The sequence below is a fragment of the Acromyrmex echinatior genome, chromosome 2, assembly GCF_024713525.1.
Source record: "Acromyrmex echinatior isolate Ae372 chromosome 2, ASM2471352v2, whole genome shotgun sequence".
Lineage (NCBI taxonomy): Eukaryota > Metazoa > Arthropoda > Insecta > Hymenoptera > Formicidae > Acromyrmex > Acromyrmex echinatior.
The window spans coordinates 5,716,512-5,735,802 of record NC_141853.1 but is presented as its reverse complement, the minus strand read 5'-3'; the positions used below and the strand labels follow the sequence as shown (position 1 = coordinate 5,735,802).

Genomic DNA, 19,291 nt, shown 5'->3' with positions numbered 1-19,291 from the left:
TAACGATTAGGACCGGCGGCGAGTTAACAGGTGATACCTGCGGAGATCACCCGTGACCGATCTGTTTTACCCCATCTCGAGATAAACCAAGGGGAACACCGGTTCGGTGGAAAATATCCGATTAACAGAAGGGTGAGGGAATTCCTTAGTAATAATTTTCCTACCTTAATTAACTGCATGTGTACAAGATATCTTTTAACAACAGCATCTATACAAAGTGAATTGAAAGAGCTACAAAAAATTTTTAGAACAATACTTACTATTTTAATAGAAAATTTTATTAAATGTACGTATAATCCTTTCAATGAGATAGATTTTTATTCTTATTGTACAACTACATTTTATAAATTATATAAAAACAGATATTATTGCAATATTTTATATTTGTGAATATATATTAGTTTCTTATTTTTAATATTTAGTTTTATATAATGTTATATAATGGTTATAAAAATTTATACAAATAACATATTTTGAAAAATTTCTAGATAACATGTGCGAGTATCTTTCATTTATTGCAGTCGATGATAAAACTTATCATAAATACAATAACAGCTTGCAAAATTATAACATCCTTGAAATATTTTAATTGGATTTATCAAAAGTTAGAAAAAAATTGTATGTTATTATACATAATAATTTTACAATGCAAAACATTATATTTATAATAATAATAATATGTAGAAAAGTCCTTAAAATGTTTTTAAAGTATCAAAAGATTTTCACGAATCACGCTGTAGTGAAATTTCCGTGAAAAATAGATAGTATGACATAGAAAATCTGTTATAGCGTCAATAAAACAATAACACGTGCAAGTAAATATCATTTCGTTCGTGAAATATCAACATTTTGATCCACGTTAGAGCAAGATTACCAATTAGATTGGTAATTAGGTGACCTTTCTTGGTGCACGACGATCCCCTAATAAAGCCCAATCGTCTTTAACTCATTCGAGCCGCAGGAAGCATATCTATTGCAGGTGAGATATAAGTTGTTCGAATTTGAAGTAAGTTAGTACCGAGAGGGTGGCTGCACCGCTCCAGCTATGGACGAGCCGCAGAAAGGAAGGGGTTAATTGGATGGAGTGTTTGCGCTCGCAATTAGCGATTAGCAATTACTTCCTATGCGAACGGATAGGTAGGAGGGAAGGAGGCTTTGAGGCTTCGGCTTGTTTCGGACCGACGGAGCGATTAATGAGCCAATCGGCTAATAACGCGTCACGCAAGAATACGCGGTAACCGTTTGCATCGCGTTGCCGTTTGCGTTGTACGATACTATGTTGCTGTTATTGCCGTTCTTTCTCTCTCTTTCCCGGTTCGTACCGGTTGTTGGCCCTCAACGTCGCCAACTCCCACGAGGATCGTGGGCTCGTTAGCAGATTACGACATTCTCTCCCGCGGGTACATTATGCAGGGAGCAGTTTAGAGAGCGGAGTCAAAATGGCGAGCGCGTGTTAATCCACTTTCCATGGTCAATTGCGCAACGATTAACAAATATTTTCCTCGAAAAATATCGCGAAAGCGATATATTTGCGCGACTAAATAATGTGCTTACGGTAGGTAAATTCTTCACATAAAAATGTCTTTCACACATCATTATTATAAAGAGAATCTAATATATTTCTATTATTAATTCTTATAAATGTTTACCTATTTAAAGTAAAATATGTATAGCAAGCAATGTTAATAAATTAATAATGAAAAACTTGTCAAAATTACATCGCAATCTAACGTACTGAAAAGAATATTCAAAATTTTAATATTCAAATTTTAATTTGTTCGAATATTACCAACTATAAATACATATATTTACTAAATATAAAGATATATTTATTTGGCATAAGAACCATTAATTTGATTTAACAATCATATCTTTTTATTGAGCAAATATTTATTTACTATAATTAAACTATTCAAATATAATATTTATTAAAATTTAATACATTTCTTCTCATTGCGATAATTTTATTTCCTCAATGAAAGTATTCTTGTTCAATACGTATCCAATTACATATATATTCAATTTATTGTTTTATTATAGTGCTCAATACTTAGTGAATGATTCAAAAATTTCTACAAAATGGCTCGTCAGATTTACGCCACGGTCAAACATCCAAGCATTGAGATATAGAATCGCAGGCTGGAAGTTTGCGCGAGATGTCCGCGACTCCCCACGCAGCCTGTACCCCGATAATTGGTCTTACGAGCCGCCATTTAATAAATAACCGAGACAAACGATCGCCACGTGATCATACGTTAAAAATTCGTACCGTCGCTCTTCGTTTATCCGCCAGTCTAATAAATTCTCTCAATACTTCGCAAATCATCTCGGGTCTCGCGCGTTCAGCGGAGGGTTGCGCGACGCTCGAAAGACTCGTGGTACCACGGCGGCGTCCGCGAGAGAAGCGGCCGCGAATTTCTCGGAATATATCCAGCCTACGTGAAATATATACACACGTACGTGTATGTGTATGTAGAAGACTCGGCGCGGGATAAAAGCTCTGCTAATTGGTGGCGAGGACGAGCGGTGGTGAACGCCTGCACCACCACCGGCTGGCTCCGCGGCCCGCGTAATTCCGACTAATTTATTTGATTGCACCAGCAAGCCCGGCTCTCCTCGTCGTAATAAGACTCGTCTCTGCCCTACCTGCAGCCTGGGCCCAACTCCCACCGCCAAGAAAGTAAAGAAATGCCCGCCCGCGTTCGATCTTCGATATAATTTCGAGTTGCATCCTTGAGATCGCATCGCGCGCGAACGCTGTTTACTCGACTCGCAAACAGCTTGGTGCGATTAATTAGTAAATTCGAAACTCGTAAGTCTTGACCGCAATCATTTGTCTAAAATAAAATCTATTAAAAAAAATGAAATAGAGATAGCGAATTAACGTTAATCTCGTGAGTAATAATTGATAGATATCAATATTATTCTACATCTCACTGGTACATTAATTTTACGCTGGTCATTTTTGTATTTTTTTCATAATTACAAATATTGCTTAGCTTGATACGTCGACTCTCGTTACGTTTATTGTTGTAATTGATCACGTGTATTGATGTATTAATAATCAATATCGATTTCATATTGATATAATTTTTATTTCAATATTGAGAGAAATGTATGAGAATCTAATACGTCTGAGACAAAGCTAACGATAAATTGTAATCTTTAGTACAGTTCAATGTCAATATTAAATACAAAAATTACAAGGTGAGGATTAATATTTTTCAAACCAATTTTCTTTTTCTTAATCTCCGAATTATTTTTACAAAGTTAATTTAACAATTTGTAAAATACATGTGATTTTAAGAGAAATAGTGATGTTGCAGTTCGAATTATTCCTTTCTTTCTTCGGTAACCGACGAAAGCGCAGATTCTCGCAGGTTCTCTCGCAGTATCCTAACAGCTCCTTAACGAGGATCAAAGGCACGATATCCTCGTGTCGTCGCACATGCGGACCTACGCGAGTGCGTGTGTGGGTTTCAGATGCACTGTAGGAACCCTTAATAACAATGTCGCTCGCAGTTAGTACATGGGCGGTAGGTTAGTTAGCTAAGACTGCAGATGTTCGGCGTTTGAGCAGGAAGGGACAGAGAAAGAGCGGAGGAGTAAAGGGCGAACGCTAATAAAACACAATTAGCGGACCGACCAATCAGCGGTCGACGCGGCACTATATACGCACGTGTAAAACCTGTGCGGCATTATTTACAGCCCGCCCGACGCGTATTATTGGCAGGGTTTCTCTTTGTTTTTTGCAATTAGCAGCGCGGTGTTGCAGGAACCCGTTGAAGTTGACGTTGAAATTTTTGACAGCCGCTTTGAGAGTTCTTGGAGAACACTTCTTGGACTTGTCTAGCTTTTAGAATCTGAGGATATCCAATTGTAAGTTATCATGAGCTCGATGTATCTTTCATAATAATAAGGAAGCTAAGCAATTTTTACGATAAACACATTTTTACGATAACACTAATTCATACTAATTATTAAAATTTTTTATTCAATTTATTCCATTCTCTTTGAAAAGTTTAAAATGTTATAATATTTATCATTCATCTTTTACGAAAGAAATAGTTGGGAAGAAATTTGAAATAATTTATATTTTATATGATAAGACGATTTAATTATTTACTCGAAAAGAAAAAAAAAATTAAATTTCTTCTCTGGAAACGTATATGTTTAAAGGAAAGAGTGTCAATTGTTTGGTAACGTGTTTAAAATGATTTAATATAATTGCTCCATTTATTTTAAAAATGCATGAAAGAAATTATGATACGTATTACGCAAATCATTTTTCCTATAACGTTTACATTCAATTATACATTAATTACGAGATGTAGTGCGATGATTTTGTGAGATTACAAGCCTCGATTAATAGTCCGGTTGATCGATCTACAAATTTAATTCGTGCGCCATAGATTACGGCTTGTCGTGCACTTATAAACCATGTTCGATGATTATATCTTTAGCGATGCTGTCAATCGTGCAGCGTTGAATGAATATTTCTAATAGCACAGAATATTATTTTTATTTATTATTCTTAACACGAAGTAACAAGTCATTATTTTTTAGTTGCTTTTCCATTTAATAGATAATTCTATTACGTTTTTCTTGCAATTATAAACATTTTATTGAAAATTTTTGAAAATGTTGCTTTTTAACTAGACACTAATGAATATAATAAAATAATGACATAACCTCATTTTGACGAAAAAAGAGATTTGTACTGAAAATTACTAAGAAAGAAATTCTCATAAATATGTCTTAAACGGCTGATTTCATACGATAAAAGTTTCGTAATTTTATGCAATTATACTACAATCACTAATTTGAATGAAGAATTTGTGAGCACGGGGCTGTAACGTTTCCAGAACGATGAAATTTTAAACGCGAGGGTGGGTCGTTTCTGTAATGGGATAACGGGAACCGATGGGAGGATATAAAGACATAGCTTACCCGCGGGGAACATCAACCCTCGCTCGTGAAAGCCAATCGAGCACGAACAACCACCCTAATCGCGGAGCGCCATTGGCTCGGAGTTACTCCAATTCTATTACACCTTCTGTCATGGCCATTTATAGCGTTTAATCGACCAGACCGGATCGTAATATGGCGGCGATAAACCCTCCGGTTGAGCCATGCACATGCCATCTCACCCCCAAGATATTTCTATCGTTAAATAGAAAAGTCAGCATTTGCAGTTTCGAGGTAATCGCAGATGCAAGAGTATTCTAAATATCTTAAATTACATTTCTTTCAATTTCACTTTGTATTTTTTGTTAATTATCTGGAAGAAATAAAACAACGAAAAAAATTAATTGATGTTCTAAATTTAACGAGAAATTTAATAATAAATTTGATCAAGATATTACTGCGTTTTAATTATAATTATGGTGAACTTCATAATATTGCATCGGTTAATTAGAAAAAGTTTTAATGAACTATATAATATTGTAAAAAAATAAAATTGCGTGGCATTAATATGGCGATAAATATTTTGACAAATTTCTAACATGTCAAAATAATATCATCAACCAATCGGATTCAAACTTTCAAGTTGAAATAAATATTCTTTTATCAACTCTGACAGTAATTACCGCGGTAAAGGTAACTTTTTAAAACATTTTTATTCGCTGTACCGCGGTATTGTTAAGCCAACTACTTGAGCTCGCTTATCTATGCGTCTGTACAGTGGGTAATTATTTATACCCATTTTTAAATATTTACTTACAAAGTACGCAAGAGAGTACGCTAATAATACCCGTGCGGCATTAATGTGGCGATAATTATACGGTTCTGTCCTCTTTCGGAACGTCGATGACAAAGTAAACTGAAAAAAAATTTACAATTGTGTACAGAAAATGTTTTTAAGTAATAATAACTGAGTGGGAATGTGCTTCATTTTTATTTTATAGAAATTAATATATTATATATTTGTTTTTACTATAAAAATTTAAACATCATTTATACATAAATAATCTAAGCGCTTAAGCTGGATAACAATGATAGCAATGTTTCTCTTGAATAATAACGATTATCTTTTAAGATACAATTTTCACGTATCTGTTTTCTGTCGAGCAGAATTCGTTAACTTCTTAGTGCATCGCAACTCTATTAGATTAGCAATTCTTATTTTTTTCGTGCTTATCTATATGCAACGTAATTCGTTTTACGTATCGGTAAGTATAGCGTAAGACAAGTGAGACCAAACGTGAGATGGGACGCATTCCACTGTTTCGGATAAAGGAAGAATTTAAAGAATAATGCGATAAACATGACACACGCTTATCACGTGCGATAATAAATAACAAAGACATGAGTATACCGTATTTTTATTTATTACTAACCAAATAAAGTCTTTGCATTATTATGTATAATTTTTCGACTGCACCGACTAGATATGATACTTGTCGCCTCCCCTGATAATTGATATTCCGCGCGTCTGCGTTCCATTACGTTGCGTGTGCGCGTAATGTTAATTTGTTAATCAACGCGCTATCTTGTTAATTATCCGATAACAAGCCGATAGTTTATAGAGTTGCTGGAAGAATGAGATTCCGTTATCGTGCGAGCTCGTTTCGCTTTATCGGCTGACGACTAAATGGTAATTCGCTATTTATTCGTCGCAAGAAAGTCGAGTAATGCGCGTTATCGTAGCCAGGCAGGTATTTTGCATATCGGCCAACTAGAAACTCGGCCGCGATGCGGTGCAGCGTGTGGCAGTATTTTTTCCGTTATTCCACGCTCGTATCGCTTCTCCCGCGACTGCATTCTAGTTGTGCGGATGCTGCGGAATTCGTCCAGTGACGAAATATCGAAATCATATATATCAATTTGGACTGTACCTTTAAATCCGCAGGAAAGGCGTAATCGTTTATTTACAGACGTATCAGTTGCGTAACGCTCGAAAATTATTTCGAATTACTTCAACTATTCGGAAATTAGACATTTAATTGTTATGTTTTTATTATATTTGAATATGTAATTGTCTTTGAAATCCAGTTTTTTATCGTAATGCCATGATACTGGATAAAGCTGTGTGCTTTGAAATTATTTTACAAGAAATCTCTAACAATTCAAACAATTCATTTATCTAGTAACATAATAAGATTACTTGGAGGGAGAAAACACAATTTTACTGAATAATTTAGAATTTTACTAAATACAAGTCTGAAAATAATTTTTTTGGGCACCAAAAAAATTTGACTCTAGAGTAATCAGTTTAAGTTTCCAATAAAATTATTTTGAAGGTATAACCAAATTATTTTCTTCATTCTGCAGCCAACAAAATTTTAGAACCTTCAGAAAAATCGTTCTTTCCGTGTACTAATTGTGAAAGAAGTAGGATTAAAGTAAAGGAGCGATAAGAATGTGAATTATCGTTTTCAAAAATTTTTTGTTTAGGAATAACTTTTCTGGCAGAGAAGGGCTTACGAGAGTGATGTAATAATTCGCTCTAGAACTCTAATTGGGCATCGTTTCAATCACGTATTTATCTACACCGTCGATACGTGTCGGCAATAACGACAGCGATACAGTTTTTGCTAGATCCATGGGCGGACTAATTTCGAGTTAATCGCTGTCTTATCGCGATCTACCGACTTTAAATGCGCCTTAATTAACTCCGCCGCTCTTATAAGGGCGGTCGGTTTTTGCTGAATCTCTGGCACAAAAGGCACTCGCCGGGAAAAAGTAAATCCTGGAACCGCAGTTTCTCAAGCCCCGGAATGTCGTGCGGCTTTGATAGAAGAGGTAACTGATCGTCTCCTCCGAAATCTCAGTGACATGATCGATCATTTGTTTCTCCAATGTTTCTTTCCGCGGATTTAATGAAAACATTTGCACGTTTCCTTGAACTAATTTTTAGGCTGTTATTATATGCGAAAATATCTGCAATCGTCTCAGGAATAATGTTTCATAAGTCATAAACGGATTGATATATAAGCACTTTCAATCTGTCATGTTACATACATTTTTGTTTATCTCATATTACTCTTTGTCTATTAAAAATGCCGCGTTTAGATATCTATTGAAATTAATAATTTTATGAGTACGAGAATTAATTTGCATGTCTTTTTTAGATCTGCACGAAACGTGTCGCGAATTTTTTCCCAATCACAAGCGTCACATTCGATTTGTGTGCAAATACATACAAGAAACTATCACTCAAATTATTTCTATATATCGCTATAATTAAGGATTCCATAGCACCATATAATCAACACGCAGAATGGATTTTTTATACGATGACAAATTACATAGATCTACTAATAATTACACTTTCAACTTAATCAACTCAATAATTAACTTGTCCACCATATAGCCTTAGAATATGATATATACCTGTCACCTATTATAAATATAGTCGTTTATTTCTATTTATCCTATAAGAGAAGCAAAGTTCTTGGTTTATCTGTCATATATTTATATATATTTTTATATACGATTATTCAATTTTATATAATATTTTCCAAAATTACTATTATTTATAGATATACAAATTTTTTTAATAATACGGATTTAAGTTAGAACTATTATAAGGCAATGTTACGATTGTTAATTTTCTTGTTTGTATCTCAGGGTAATTATGCGTAAAAAAAACGGAAAAAAGATTAAAAGATGTAAAAAACATTATTACAAAAATTTGTAATAAAATTTTGTAATAAAATTTAATTAATTAATTGATTAAGTAGAAATTTAAGTTAATATAATTTCAAGATCAACTTTTAATATTGTAGATACTATAAGGATTTATGAAAACGTATCTTGATGATCTTTATGTTATGTATTTCATAATAAAAGTGTACTGGATGTAAATATATCTATTTATTTGAGATAAATGTAAGAAGCAAGTATACAGGGTTGGCCATATTCGACGGAAAGATGTTTTTTTTTTCAATCATGGGAAAAAAACACATTTTTTTTCCTACTCGATCTAACATCTCTGTCATTGCCAGATCTTTCCGTCGAATATGGCCAACCCTGTATATATCTCAATATAGCTCAGCCTCTTCGGAAGACGAATTTATGACATTATAATTGTTTTGATCGTCGCACGATGAATGATGAATTTAAGTAGACTATCTAAAGACTCACTTTGCGGACGCTCATCATCCTGCGTGGGAAGCTCCGTTTCCTCGACATCAACAAGACTGCGGATGCTGAAGACGCTCTTCGCTACTCTGGTCTTCTGTAGCTCACCGACGCCTTCCACAGTCCTTCTAGGCGTCGTGCTGAGATCCATCGTTGATAGTCGCACTATTTTCGTGAATAGGAATGAACGGGGAAAGGAATTGGCATTTCACGTCCTCTCACCGTACACATCGAGATCATGTCGTCTCCGTCGTCGACGTTGTCGTCTGCATCTTCGACCTCGTGACTTCATTAACAAATAACAAATGAATATTGTCCGCGAGAAAAGCTTCAGTTTCTTTACACCTATCAGTCTTTTCAATTTTACCGATTGTCGAGTTCGACGATATTCAATGCGTAATACTCGAAAGAGTAATTTACAGCTTCAATTGGACAGACTCGATAACAAAATCGTAGGCCACTTTAATATGTCGTTTTGCATTTACATTTTTATACTACAGCGTTCTTATTTATTCCTTCTTCCTCCAATGTCAACTTAATGACAACTTAATCTCATTGACAACTTCCTGTCAAACTTCAGCTTCGATAACTTTATTCGAATCTGTCACGCGAGCTCAGCTTCGCTTATTTTTAAAAAAGAGCTGCTCGTTTATCCGCCGCGTGTCTTTTCATTTGAATCACTCCTAACAATTGCGGATATGTTGCACCTAGATAACAGACCGTCGTTAGTTAAGTCGTCAAGCCACGATATCTCTAGAAGAATTCAATGATAACTTGGTTTCTAACTGAACAGTTTTTTTCTAATAGCGGATACAATGATCACATATCACACGTTATCGATTGCACTTTTTTTCGTGATCTCGGAGATCGATTAGCTTCGAGTGTTTGATGATCAGTCTTCTGACGTTGCACTGATGTTCCCCGTGATTCGCTCTACCACGCGATGAATCGTTTCCTTATGATCTAGAAAATCTTTCTTTCATGAGCCTTTCATTCCATATTGGAATCTAGTTTTCCGATTCTACTTTTCCGTTTTCAGGCGAAGACAACCGTTCTCGTTATTCGACGATACCTCCGGACGGATCATCGAGTTGCTTATTATCAACTCTGACCGGAAGCGTTTTATCACATTAATTGTTATCAGAAGCGCGTTATAGCAATCGTGGTCTGACGTCGCGGAAAAGTTATTTCTGCCGGGCCTGTAAACAAGCTCACGCACAGACACGCACCTGGGAGGATCGATGAACTCTTTCACGGTTCACGTGATCCAACTTTCGGTCGTCCTTGTGTTTACGAATCACAACGCCTGATCCAATCTTCCTTCTGTTTTCGTAAAATCACCAGTTTAAGGTCCAGTCACGGAGCGAAAGGAGATTCTCAATCTTCGCCGTTTATTAAATAAATAGCTCCTCACGCGATTATTTTCGATTTTCGAACTGACACTCGTGACAGTAAGACGTAATGACAATAGGACGATGGAGATCTTGTGCAGCTCAGCTCTGTGCGGAGTGACAGTTTTACCAATCTTAAGATTTTTTTAAGGAAACACATTGAAATCACTAAATATAACTCTATTCAACAATTATGATTGTAATTATATAAACATTACAAATGAATAGAGCGCGTGAATATTTTATCATACAAATTGCTAATTGCAAACTCGATTTGCAACGTTTGGAGTCAGTCTTTAAGAAATTAATGGTCAATCTTAATATATTATCAAATTCCTCGATATAGAGAAAATATCACTTTTTCTAATAAAGTCGAGGAACTCTTCCTCGGTATGGCTGTTTATCTAAAACCTTCTCGCAACGTAGGCTCTAATATTTATAAATAAAAGAGTGGTATATCACTTTTTTTTTCTACGTATATACATATACTCAATATTGTCTCTTCCGAGATATTGTAAAATTCGTAACTATTGTTCCATAAGTTCGTGTAAAAGTCATATCCACGTAAAACACAATAATTCTTCATTGGGCCGATTATTTGCGCCACGATGTCCATCAGCACATTTGTTTAACTTCTCAAAGTAACATTAACATAGAAGATTGACACCTCTCATCACTTAAAAATTTTTCCCTAACTATATTTGTGCGGTTTCCAGTATAAACATAATTAATTTACAGATATACACATAAGTGCCGTATCCAATTAGAATACCTTTCCTATTGAATTTATTATTCATTGAGATTTGCATCACGTACACTTTTCTAATTTTCCGAGTCCGAGCGGCGTGCCTTCGGGCACATTCTCCATAACGAACAGCGATCAAGTCATCGACATTCACCCAGAACGCGGTCGGATAGCCGGCTCGAAAGCAGACTTGACAGTTCCGTCATGACGGAACGAGAGACCGTTCGAGAGAACGAAGCCGTAGGCGCGCGGCACACACGCGTATCGCGAACTCCTGGCCGAATGTGCGCCGTCGCGTTCCCTCCACTTCGAGGAGGTCGATCGCTTGCGCTGCCCAAGGTGATACCAGGTAGTAGAGGGGAAGGTGTGGAGAACCTGCGGACCGCCTTCGTGCTACAAAATGGAGTTGGACACAGGTTGAGAGCCCGCCCATCGGGATCCACCCACGACCGCGAGAAGGGTTGGCCGAATCTTCTCTTCCGGAGGCTGTTTCCTCTGACGAGAAGAGATAACGGTTGCCTCGCTTCGCGTGCGCTTGGACGTGAATCTCGAACGAGTGCCTCGGTTTCGATGATTTTGCCGTAAAAAGAAATTATTTATCTCATCGAGTCAATTTTCGACTGCTTCAAATTTAAATGATAAAGGTGGTTTGATAATGTTGTGATAGTGATCTATGGAAGATTTTGAATCTTTTTAACGTAAGATTCTAAGACTTTTTTTAAAAAAGAAACGAAGGTTGTTTATTTTTATTTTATATTTTTAAATATGCAAGAGTTTAAGAAAGTTTGATTATTGTCAAATCTCATTGAACTATTAAAGGTAGTATTAAAAGCATGAATATGAATTGGCGAGTGCTAGCGTGGCATGACAGACAGCGCACTGATCTATGCCAAAAGTCCCGGTAGGAACCAAAATATTTACGCTCGTGTCTCCTCTCGGAAATAGCAACCTCCCGAGAGTATCCTTGCTCACAGAAATATCTCTCGAAAACTCTGCCATTTGGAATCAGCGTGGAAACTGTAGGTCCAATATGCTGCTATCGTGATTTTAAATAATTAGCGTGTGCACCATATGAGAGAGGTGTAACACAGACCCGAGGCCTAACGTAAGAAGAAGAAAAAGAAGAAAAAGAATATGAATTGGAAATGTGAAAAAAGTGATTTTTTATTTGTATCTACGTATATCTAAGATATATTTATATTCTACACTAAATGTTAAAATCAATTTAATCATGTGATCCTATTTTTGGATATAACAAAACGGAAATGTCCTAGTTTTCTGTTTAAATCATGTTAAATTTGTTAGATTGATTAAAAAAGTAAATAAATATGTTTAGCTAGGACTCTCTCTCTCTTTAAAATAACAATGACAGCTAATTTAAGGCTACTGAGAGTCAGCGCAGGAGGGGGTGTGCAATTGTTATAATGTAAAATATAAATTAATTACTCCATTGATGGAGCAATCAATTCATATTTTATATTATTTTTTGCGCATCCCTTTATTGTTATTGTTATATTGAAAATGATACGAAAAAACTTTGATATATTATATCTTGTAATAGATAAACATTAATTATCAATGCAAAAGTTTCGTCAATGTGATGCCAATTGTTTTACAATTTCGATACTTAGAACAAGAACTCTAAGAACAAATTAAAGATTTTTTGTAAGAGATGTTTGAATTGTAACAAAATTTTGAATGGAAATCACATTAGAATCAGGAGTCTTTATCATCTTTTCTTCTATATTTATTTATTGTATATTATTTCAGACTTTTTCTCCTTAAAGCTTTAAAATAACTCAGAAAGTTTTGTATTTGACAAAAAAAAAGGAAAAGGACTTTAAGATTAACTTTGAAAATTGGAAAACATTGCGGTAGAGGGTATTTGCACAAGTGAACGAGTTCGATAAGTAATTCTCTTCGGTTTATTTCATATGTAATGTTCATTGATTTTTAATACAATACGTAGTGCGTTTAATAATTCGCCATAATAGCCAGCCATTAGAAGCACCTCGAACGGCAGAAGATTGCAAAATGACAGGTTTTTGATTATGACAAACGCTTTTATACAAGAAAATTCCGCAATACGTGATGCATGAGTTCAATTCTTTCAAGCCTATTATTTACAAAAAGTCATCGCAATTAAATATAATTTGATTTTTCGTGCATTGTTTAATTTGCGTAAAAATAATACTTATTCTACTTATTACTAATACAGAAAGTAATTACGATTTTTCGTAATTTAATGAATTATCTACTTTTCAACCGTGTATGATATACAGCGACTTACGTAGGTCGCAATGACAAGTTGAAAATCGCAAGGAAGTAAAGATAAAAGTAATAAAAACGCAATTCTGAAAGAGATCACATTCGATACAGTTCCACTAATAATATCGCCCTTTGAGGCGCTTCGCATCGCTGAATTTTGACAACAGACATTGTCCTGCACAATCCGACGAACACAATTAATTTGGGCGAATATAAGTATACAATTCCGCAGTGACACGTCGCTTTATAAATTCCTACATGACTACGATCAACGCAAAAGAATTTCGAATGAATCGGAATACGGAAAAAGGACGTTGCGCTTCCATTGTGTATCGCAAATGCGTAAATGTAACATCTAACGGGAGTTCGAGGACGAGCTGTACATTTTGTAACGAAGTCGTAATTTCGTACTTTTAATCGCATAAAATTATATTCGTAAAATTATATAATATCTATTCTTCGTGATATCTAAATAAAACTCTGCCGATGCGAAAAGAGATTTAAAAAATTAAATAAATATAATTTTCACGCAATAACTAATGTAAAAGTAATCAACTCCATTTCGCTTTTAGTATGAATATAAATTCAAAAAGAATATTTTAAACAAAAAAGCAATTTGTTTGTTTCATTCATATAAAAATTCATACGTAAATATTCAAAATATGCGTATATTTTATATGTATATTTTCCCGTAAAAATAAGATATAGAATTTATGAATTATGATATAGAATTCTGTGCACAGAATAGCGCGAAATTATCTGAAATACACTCTAACAAATTCATATTTTATTTACGAAATATTATACAGTTCAGATTGGTAACTAACGTAAATTAAAAACTAAAATGGGAACTCGACGTGATCCAATGTCGTCGTGTTATCGCAACTTTGTGCTATTTTTTTATGACGCAATCTCGATCATGTAAGTTTCAATCACTGTGAAATCGAAGGCATGTCTTTTGCGCGTATGCCATCGTCTATTACGACGTAAACAACAAAATGCTGCTCTCAAATAAATACGTGAAAGAATAATAAAGAAATAAGTGGAGAAAGAAAGAAGATTAAAAGCAAAGTATCAAATAAATTGGCATTATCAATAGAGAGATTGACTGAGTTCCCAATGTGATTTGAATTGCCTTAATGCAAAATAGGCAGTCACAGCACAGCACGACGAAAACGGATAAGTAAATCTCAGACTGTCATAATAAATACAGATCAGCACATCATCGGCATTTGAATAACAAAAAATTCGTCGTTTATCGGAACCACCGACGAGTCCGAAATTTCAACGGAAAACTAAAAATTAAAATGAGATTCTCGTATATAGACTTTGGCAAAAAGACTGTGCAGCGCTTTAACAAAAGTTTAACGGAGATTCTAAAATGCACATGTAAAGAGAAATGCAAAGAAAGCGTTCTTCGTTATAATATTAATTTAATAATAATTCCTGCTTTAATCTCGCTGGCGAAGATTATTTAAATGAAATTCGTCCTCGAACGTAAATGTGAGAAAAGACATCTTTGGCACAATAAATATGAACGTTACAGTTATCCGCGTGTCGGCTAATGCTATGCAGTTGTCGCACTGGTCGGGCCTCTTAATTCTTTCTTTTGCTTCTTCGAGCCACGACACTTGAGATCTTTCACGTTCCTTCACGCTGATATGAAATGATCACATCGATCGAAATTAAAAGATCATCGTAACGTAGATAATAATATAATTAATGATATTAGACTTAGCACCTAATGGGGTTATTCGCAATTAACGGTTCGCAATTAACTATTCGGAAATTTCGATAACGCAAAGTAAAGTACAGAAATCCTTCCTGCTTGGCCTAGAAAAATTGTCTCGCCGATTCATAGCGCATTGACTACGAAGAAAATCATAGGATTTAAAAGATTCAGAATGCATTGCACCGACGCTTACTAAACGAGATAAAAAAAAATTATAGAAGGAAGTATCAAGAGACAAAAATATTTTTAATCGGATTTAGCTGAATCTGATTAAAAATATCTTGTTTTAATGTCATTAATATTTATGGTTTCCAATTTCTATCTGTAAAACAATTTACAATATGTTGAGAAAATTTTTGTGAAAAATCGAAAGTTCCCTTGGTGCAATTCACCCTGAAATCATGAGACGCTTATGTATACCAGCTTGAACACCTAGGCCTTAAGGTCTAAGTACAAAGATAATCGTATATTTAATCATAATAATAAATCATGATCGTAGGTTAATACACAATAATTTGCGTTTTAATTAATTAATTAATTAAATATTTCGTATCGATCATACATAGCATTTCAAGTGATCACTGGTTACAAGTCTAATATTATACGATTGATACGGTATACATTTAACACTAATCATTGTGCGTTGACTTACAACTACGATTTACTTTTTATGACTAACAATAAGACTATCTTGGTACTTAGGCCCTTACTCGTGCCTTTAATAACGTACTTGACACTTATCGGTAACCAGTCGCGGTTCACCATCGACATCGGCAATTATTAACGATGCCCATGTCTCGTGATCGTTAGCGATCGTTAGCAATTATCATTTGCTAATTTGAAAGTTCCTAACTAATCTTCTGCTCGTGCAGAGGCTTACCTATCTTTTGACGCGACATTTCTTTGGAAGGGAATGAGACATCGCTTTTGCGAATTACAAGTATCGAATATCAACCCTCAAGTACATATTTTTTATAAGTACATATATTTTTATATAACAATTTTTATTCTTAGGTTTATTATGTAAAAACGTATATTAAATAATACAAGGATATCCTTTACAATATTATAGCAATTAATAATTTAAATGATTATTAATATATTAATTTTTTAATTATATGTAATTATTCAAATATAATTAATTTTTTTTTCTAGTTAATTTATTCAGACAATATCCGATTAGCTAATTTATTAATTATCTTGGTCAATCAAATGAACAATTTCTTTCACGTACATTGGGAAATATTTTCTAAGAGTAAGTTGATTTAAAAAATTATTATATAATATAGTCACAATAAGAAAATTAGTATATAAAAATATATTGTTTAAAAATACTTTAAACTCATACACAGTTCAATTGTCCAAGATAAAGTCAAGATTTTTCATTAGAAATAGCTCCACTCTTAGATTAAATCCTTCACTTGTTCTAAATTCAATTAAGTACAGGATCTACAGTCAGCAGGATATACTTGAGGGTTCGATACAAAATATAATATCTCAAAATGAATGAATTCATTTACGTATATTTATTATTTCCGTTTAGGGCGAGTAACGATAATTATGAAGCGATCGAAATAAAAGATTCGTGTAACGCAGATATATTTCTTCTTTGGAGTGCTCGTATTTACGAGTTGCCAGCCTAGTCTATAAATTCAGCTTGTAGCGACGCATGCATGCGAGATATTGGATCACGGATATACAGGACTACACTATTCGAAAGCTCCGACATTTTTAGCAGCCTAGCGAAATAGATCCTTAAGACTGAATGTCCATTAGACTCTCTTTGCCTCTTTGACCAGGATTTAATTACATATTCTTGATTTGTAAAATTGAATCGTTTAATTTTATGTTTTACGATAATATTACATAATTAAACGATATTTGAAAATTGTAAATGGATATACAACCTAAGGATCTCGATAGGTCCTTCCAATATCTCCAAATTCCGTCTAGCTGTTCTATAAAATATTCGCCCCGTTTTCATCCCGAGATTTCGAAGGACCCGGCTGCAACTACGAGCAAAAATAAGCATTATCGTGTTCGTTTTTTCGATATAAAATTCGTTATATCTAATTAAATGTGTCATGGTTGATCGCAGTTACGTTAAGTACGCGAATTCGTGCGTATCTAAGATTCGCGTAGCGATTTTGATAAGAAAGAAATCCGTCGCTTGATATTAACATCGGAAAGTTGCTTATCGTGCGAAAGGATACAAAACAAGAGTTTCCTTCACATAGATTAGCTTGGTGCACGATCGACCGTTCGACGAATCGCTCTTCGTGGCGATTTCGAAAGCGATTCGTCGGAGCGTTCGTACAGACGTGACGACAAAGCGACTTATTGTCGGTTTGATAAAGAATCACTTCAGAAACTTGTATTTCTAAGAATGATTCTCGAACTAGTTTCGAGATAATCTGGATATCGCAAAAATCCCAAAATGTCCCCTAGATATTCGAAAAATATGAGCATCTTTCAGACATTTAAAGGACATTTTATGGATCAGAAAGTGCTTTTTAGATACCTAAGATGAAAGATCGTCTTTTAGATATCTAATGGAAGTCTAAAAGATTGGTATCTTTTTCTGACGTCTTTATGTCTTTCAGCTGCGTATATCATCTGAAAAGTCTTTATTTGTTTAATATTTAATAATTAAGTATCGCTATTAAACCTAAATCCTAGTTTTCTTCCGAGTTTTGATTTTAATCCTTAACTGAGAAGGATGGGGGAGAGTATTAGAGATATCTACATAATCTGTTATACAAAATTTATACATGAAATTATTTGAAATTTCTAATTCGGTTAAAAATTCTATTCTCTTTTAACTATTTGATAAGATTGAACGCTTTTTAAATCAAATTTAAAAAAATTTCATATATAATCAGTAAAATTATATAGTCAGATCAGTTAAGGATTGACTAATCAGCTCGCGTGTCAAATTGCTGACCTGCGAAGGTATCGTTTACGCTGAAACCGAAGCGACCGAACAAATTCCAGTTCAGTCCTTACGATTCGAAGAAGAGAGGAGTTACGTCGGGCTCCTCATCTGTCTCTGTCTAGGAGCGCATCCTGAGTGCATTTCGAGCACATCCGTCGCTGTCACCTCGTTCGCAATTCATCCTCACCTCTTTCCCTCTCCATACTCGGGAGAGAGAACTCTCTCCCGGGAGGGAGAACTCTCTCCCGAACTCCGAACTCTCTCGCCAGGCGATCCCGCAAATTAGATAGTCTGGCGCTAAGCAGGCACGTGGTTCGGCATACTCAAGGACGTCTGTAGGGGTGAACGTGTTTGGTGAAACCTCAACAGTTCGGACACAGTGACTGCGACACGTACGACCCCGCGACCTCCCTCCAAGACGTCGCTGGCACAGCATACGAGATTCTGAAAAATTAGCAAGAAGCACGTACGCGTCTTTAGCACCTCTTGTTGCGCAAATATTTTCATCTGTCTCAAATAAAAATGCGCGATTGATTTAAATTATAATCTAAAAACAACATGACGAAAATACATCTAAAGGAAAAAGAAATATTTAAAAGATACCTTTCCGTCCACAGTTTAAGACCAAGCGTTTTAAAGATTTAATTTTGTGTTCTTTTTATTTAAAATATAAATATGCAAGTCCAATTTTTTTTTCATAACATTATATGACCCTGAAGATAAATTAAATAAAAAAACAATTACTATTTAATTTGTTTTATAGTTTTATTACTCTATTATACTTGTTTTATCATAAATTATATCATTAATTAATTTTAACATAAATTATGTGTTTTAAGATTATATCACATTGGTCCTAAACTTTCTGACGGTAGTGTATATGAAAAAAGCTTTAAATTATACATTTTCATTTTTAAGTAACTTTATTGCCTTTATAGACAACTGTACTTATATTGAAATATTCTAGATGAGAAATATCTCCTAGGGTATTTCTCTTTATTTCGATTAAATATATGTATTACAAATAAAAATATAGAATAAAATACTACGAATCTCTTATCCATGATCAATATAAATTTCGAAAATGCTCTTATCAAGTGTTTAGACGATATCAGAAATCAGATGATGAAACT

The 19,291-nt window shown here is 34.5% G+C and overlaps 2 protein-coding genes and 1 long non-coding RNA gene across 3 annotated transcripts in view; 1 reads left to right on the top strand and 2 right to left on the bottom strand.

The window, feature by feature from the left end:
• Positions 1-13,021, bottom strand: part of LOC105154358 (aristaless-related homeobox protein A) — a 141,463-nt gene extending 128,442 nt beyond the window's left edge. The window contains exon 1 of the mRNA XM_011069836.2: positions 9,091-13,021. Within this exon, the coding sequence (XP_011068138.2) occupies positions 9,091-9,238 (148 nt within the window). The 5' untranslated portion in view covers positions 9,239-13,021. The remainder of the gene's footprint in view (positions 1-9,090) is intronic.
• Positions 1-19,291, top strand: part of LOC147910427 (uncharacterized) — a 203,990-nt gene that overhangs the window by 118,021 nt on the left and 66,678 nt on the right. The window lies entirely within an intron of this gene.
• Lrch (Leucine-rich-repeats and calponin homology domain protein) overlaps positions 13,126-19,291 on the bottom strand; it is a 53,159-nt gene continuing 46,993 nt past the window's right edge. The window contains exon 13 of the mRNA XM_087403114.1: positions 13,126-18,602. Coding sequence (XP_087259240.1) covers positions 18,456-18,602 — 147 coding nt within the window. The 3' untranslated portion in view covers positions 13,126-18,455. The remainder of the gene's footprint in view (positions 18,603-19,291) is intronic.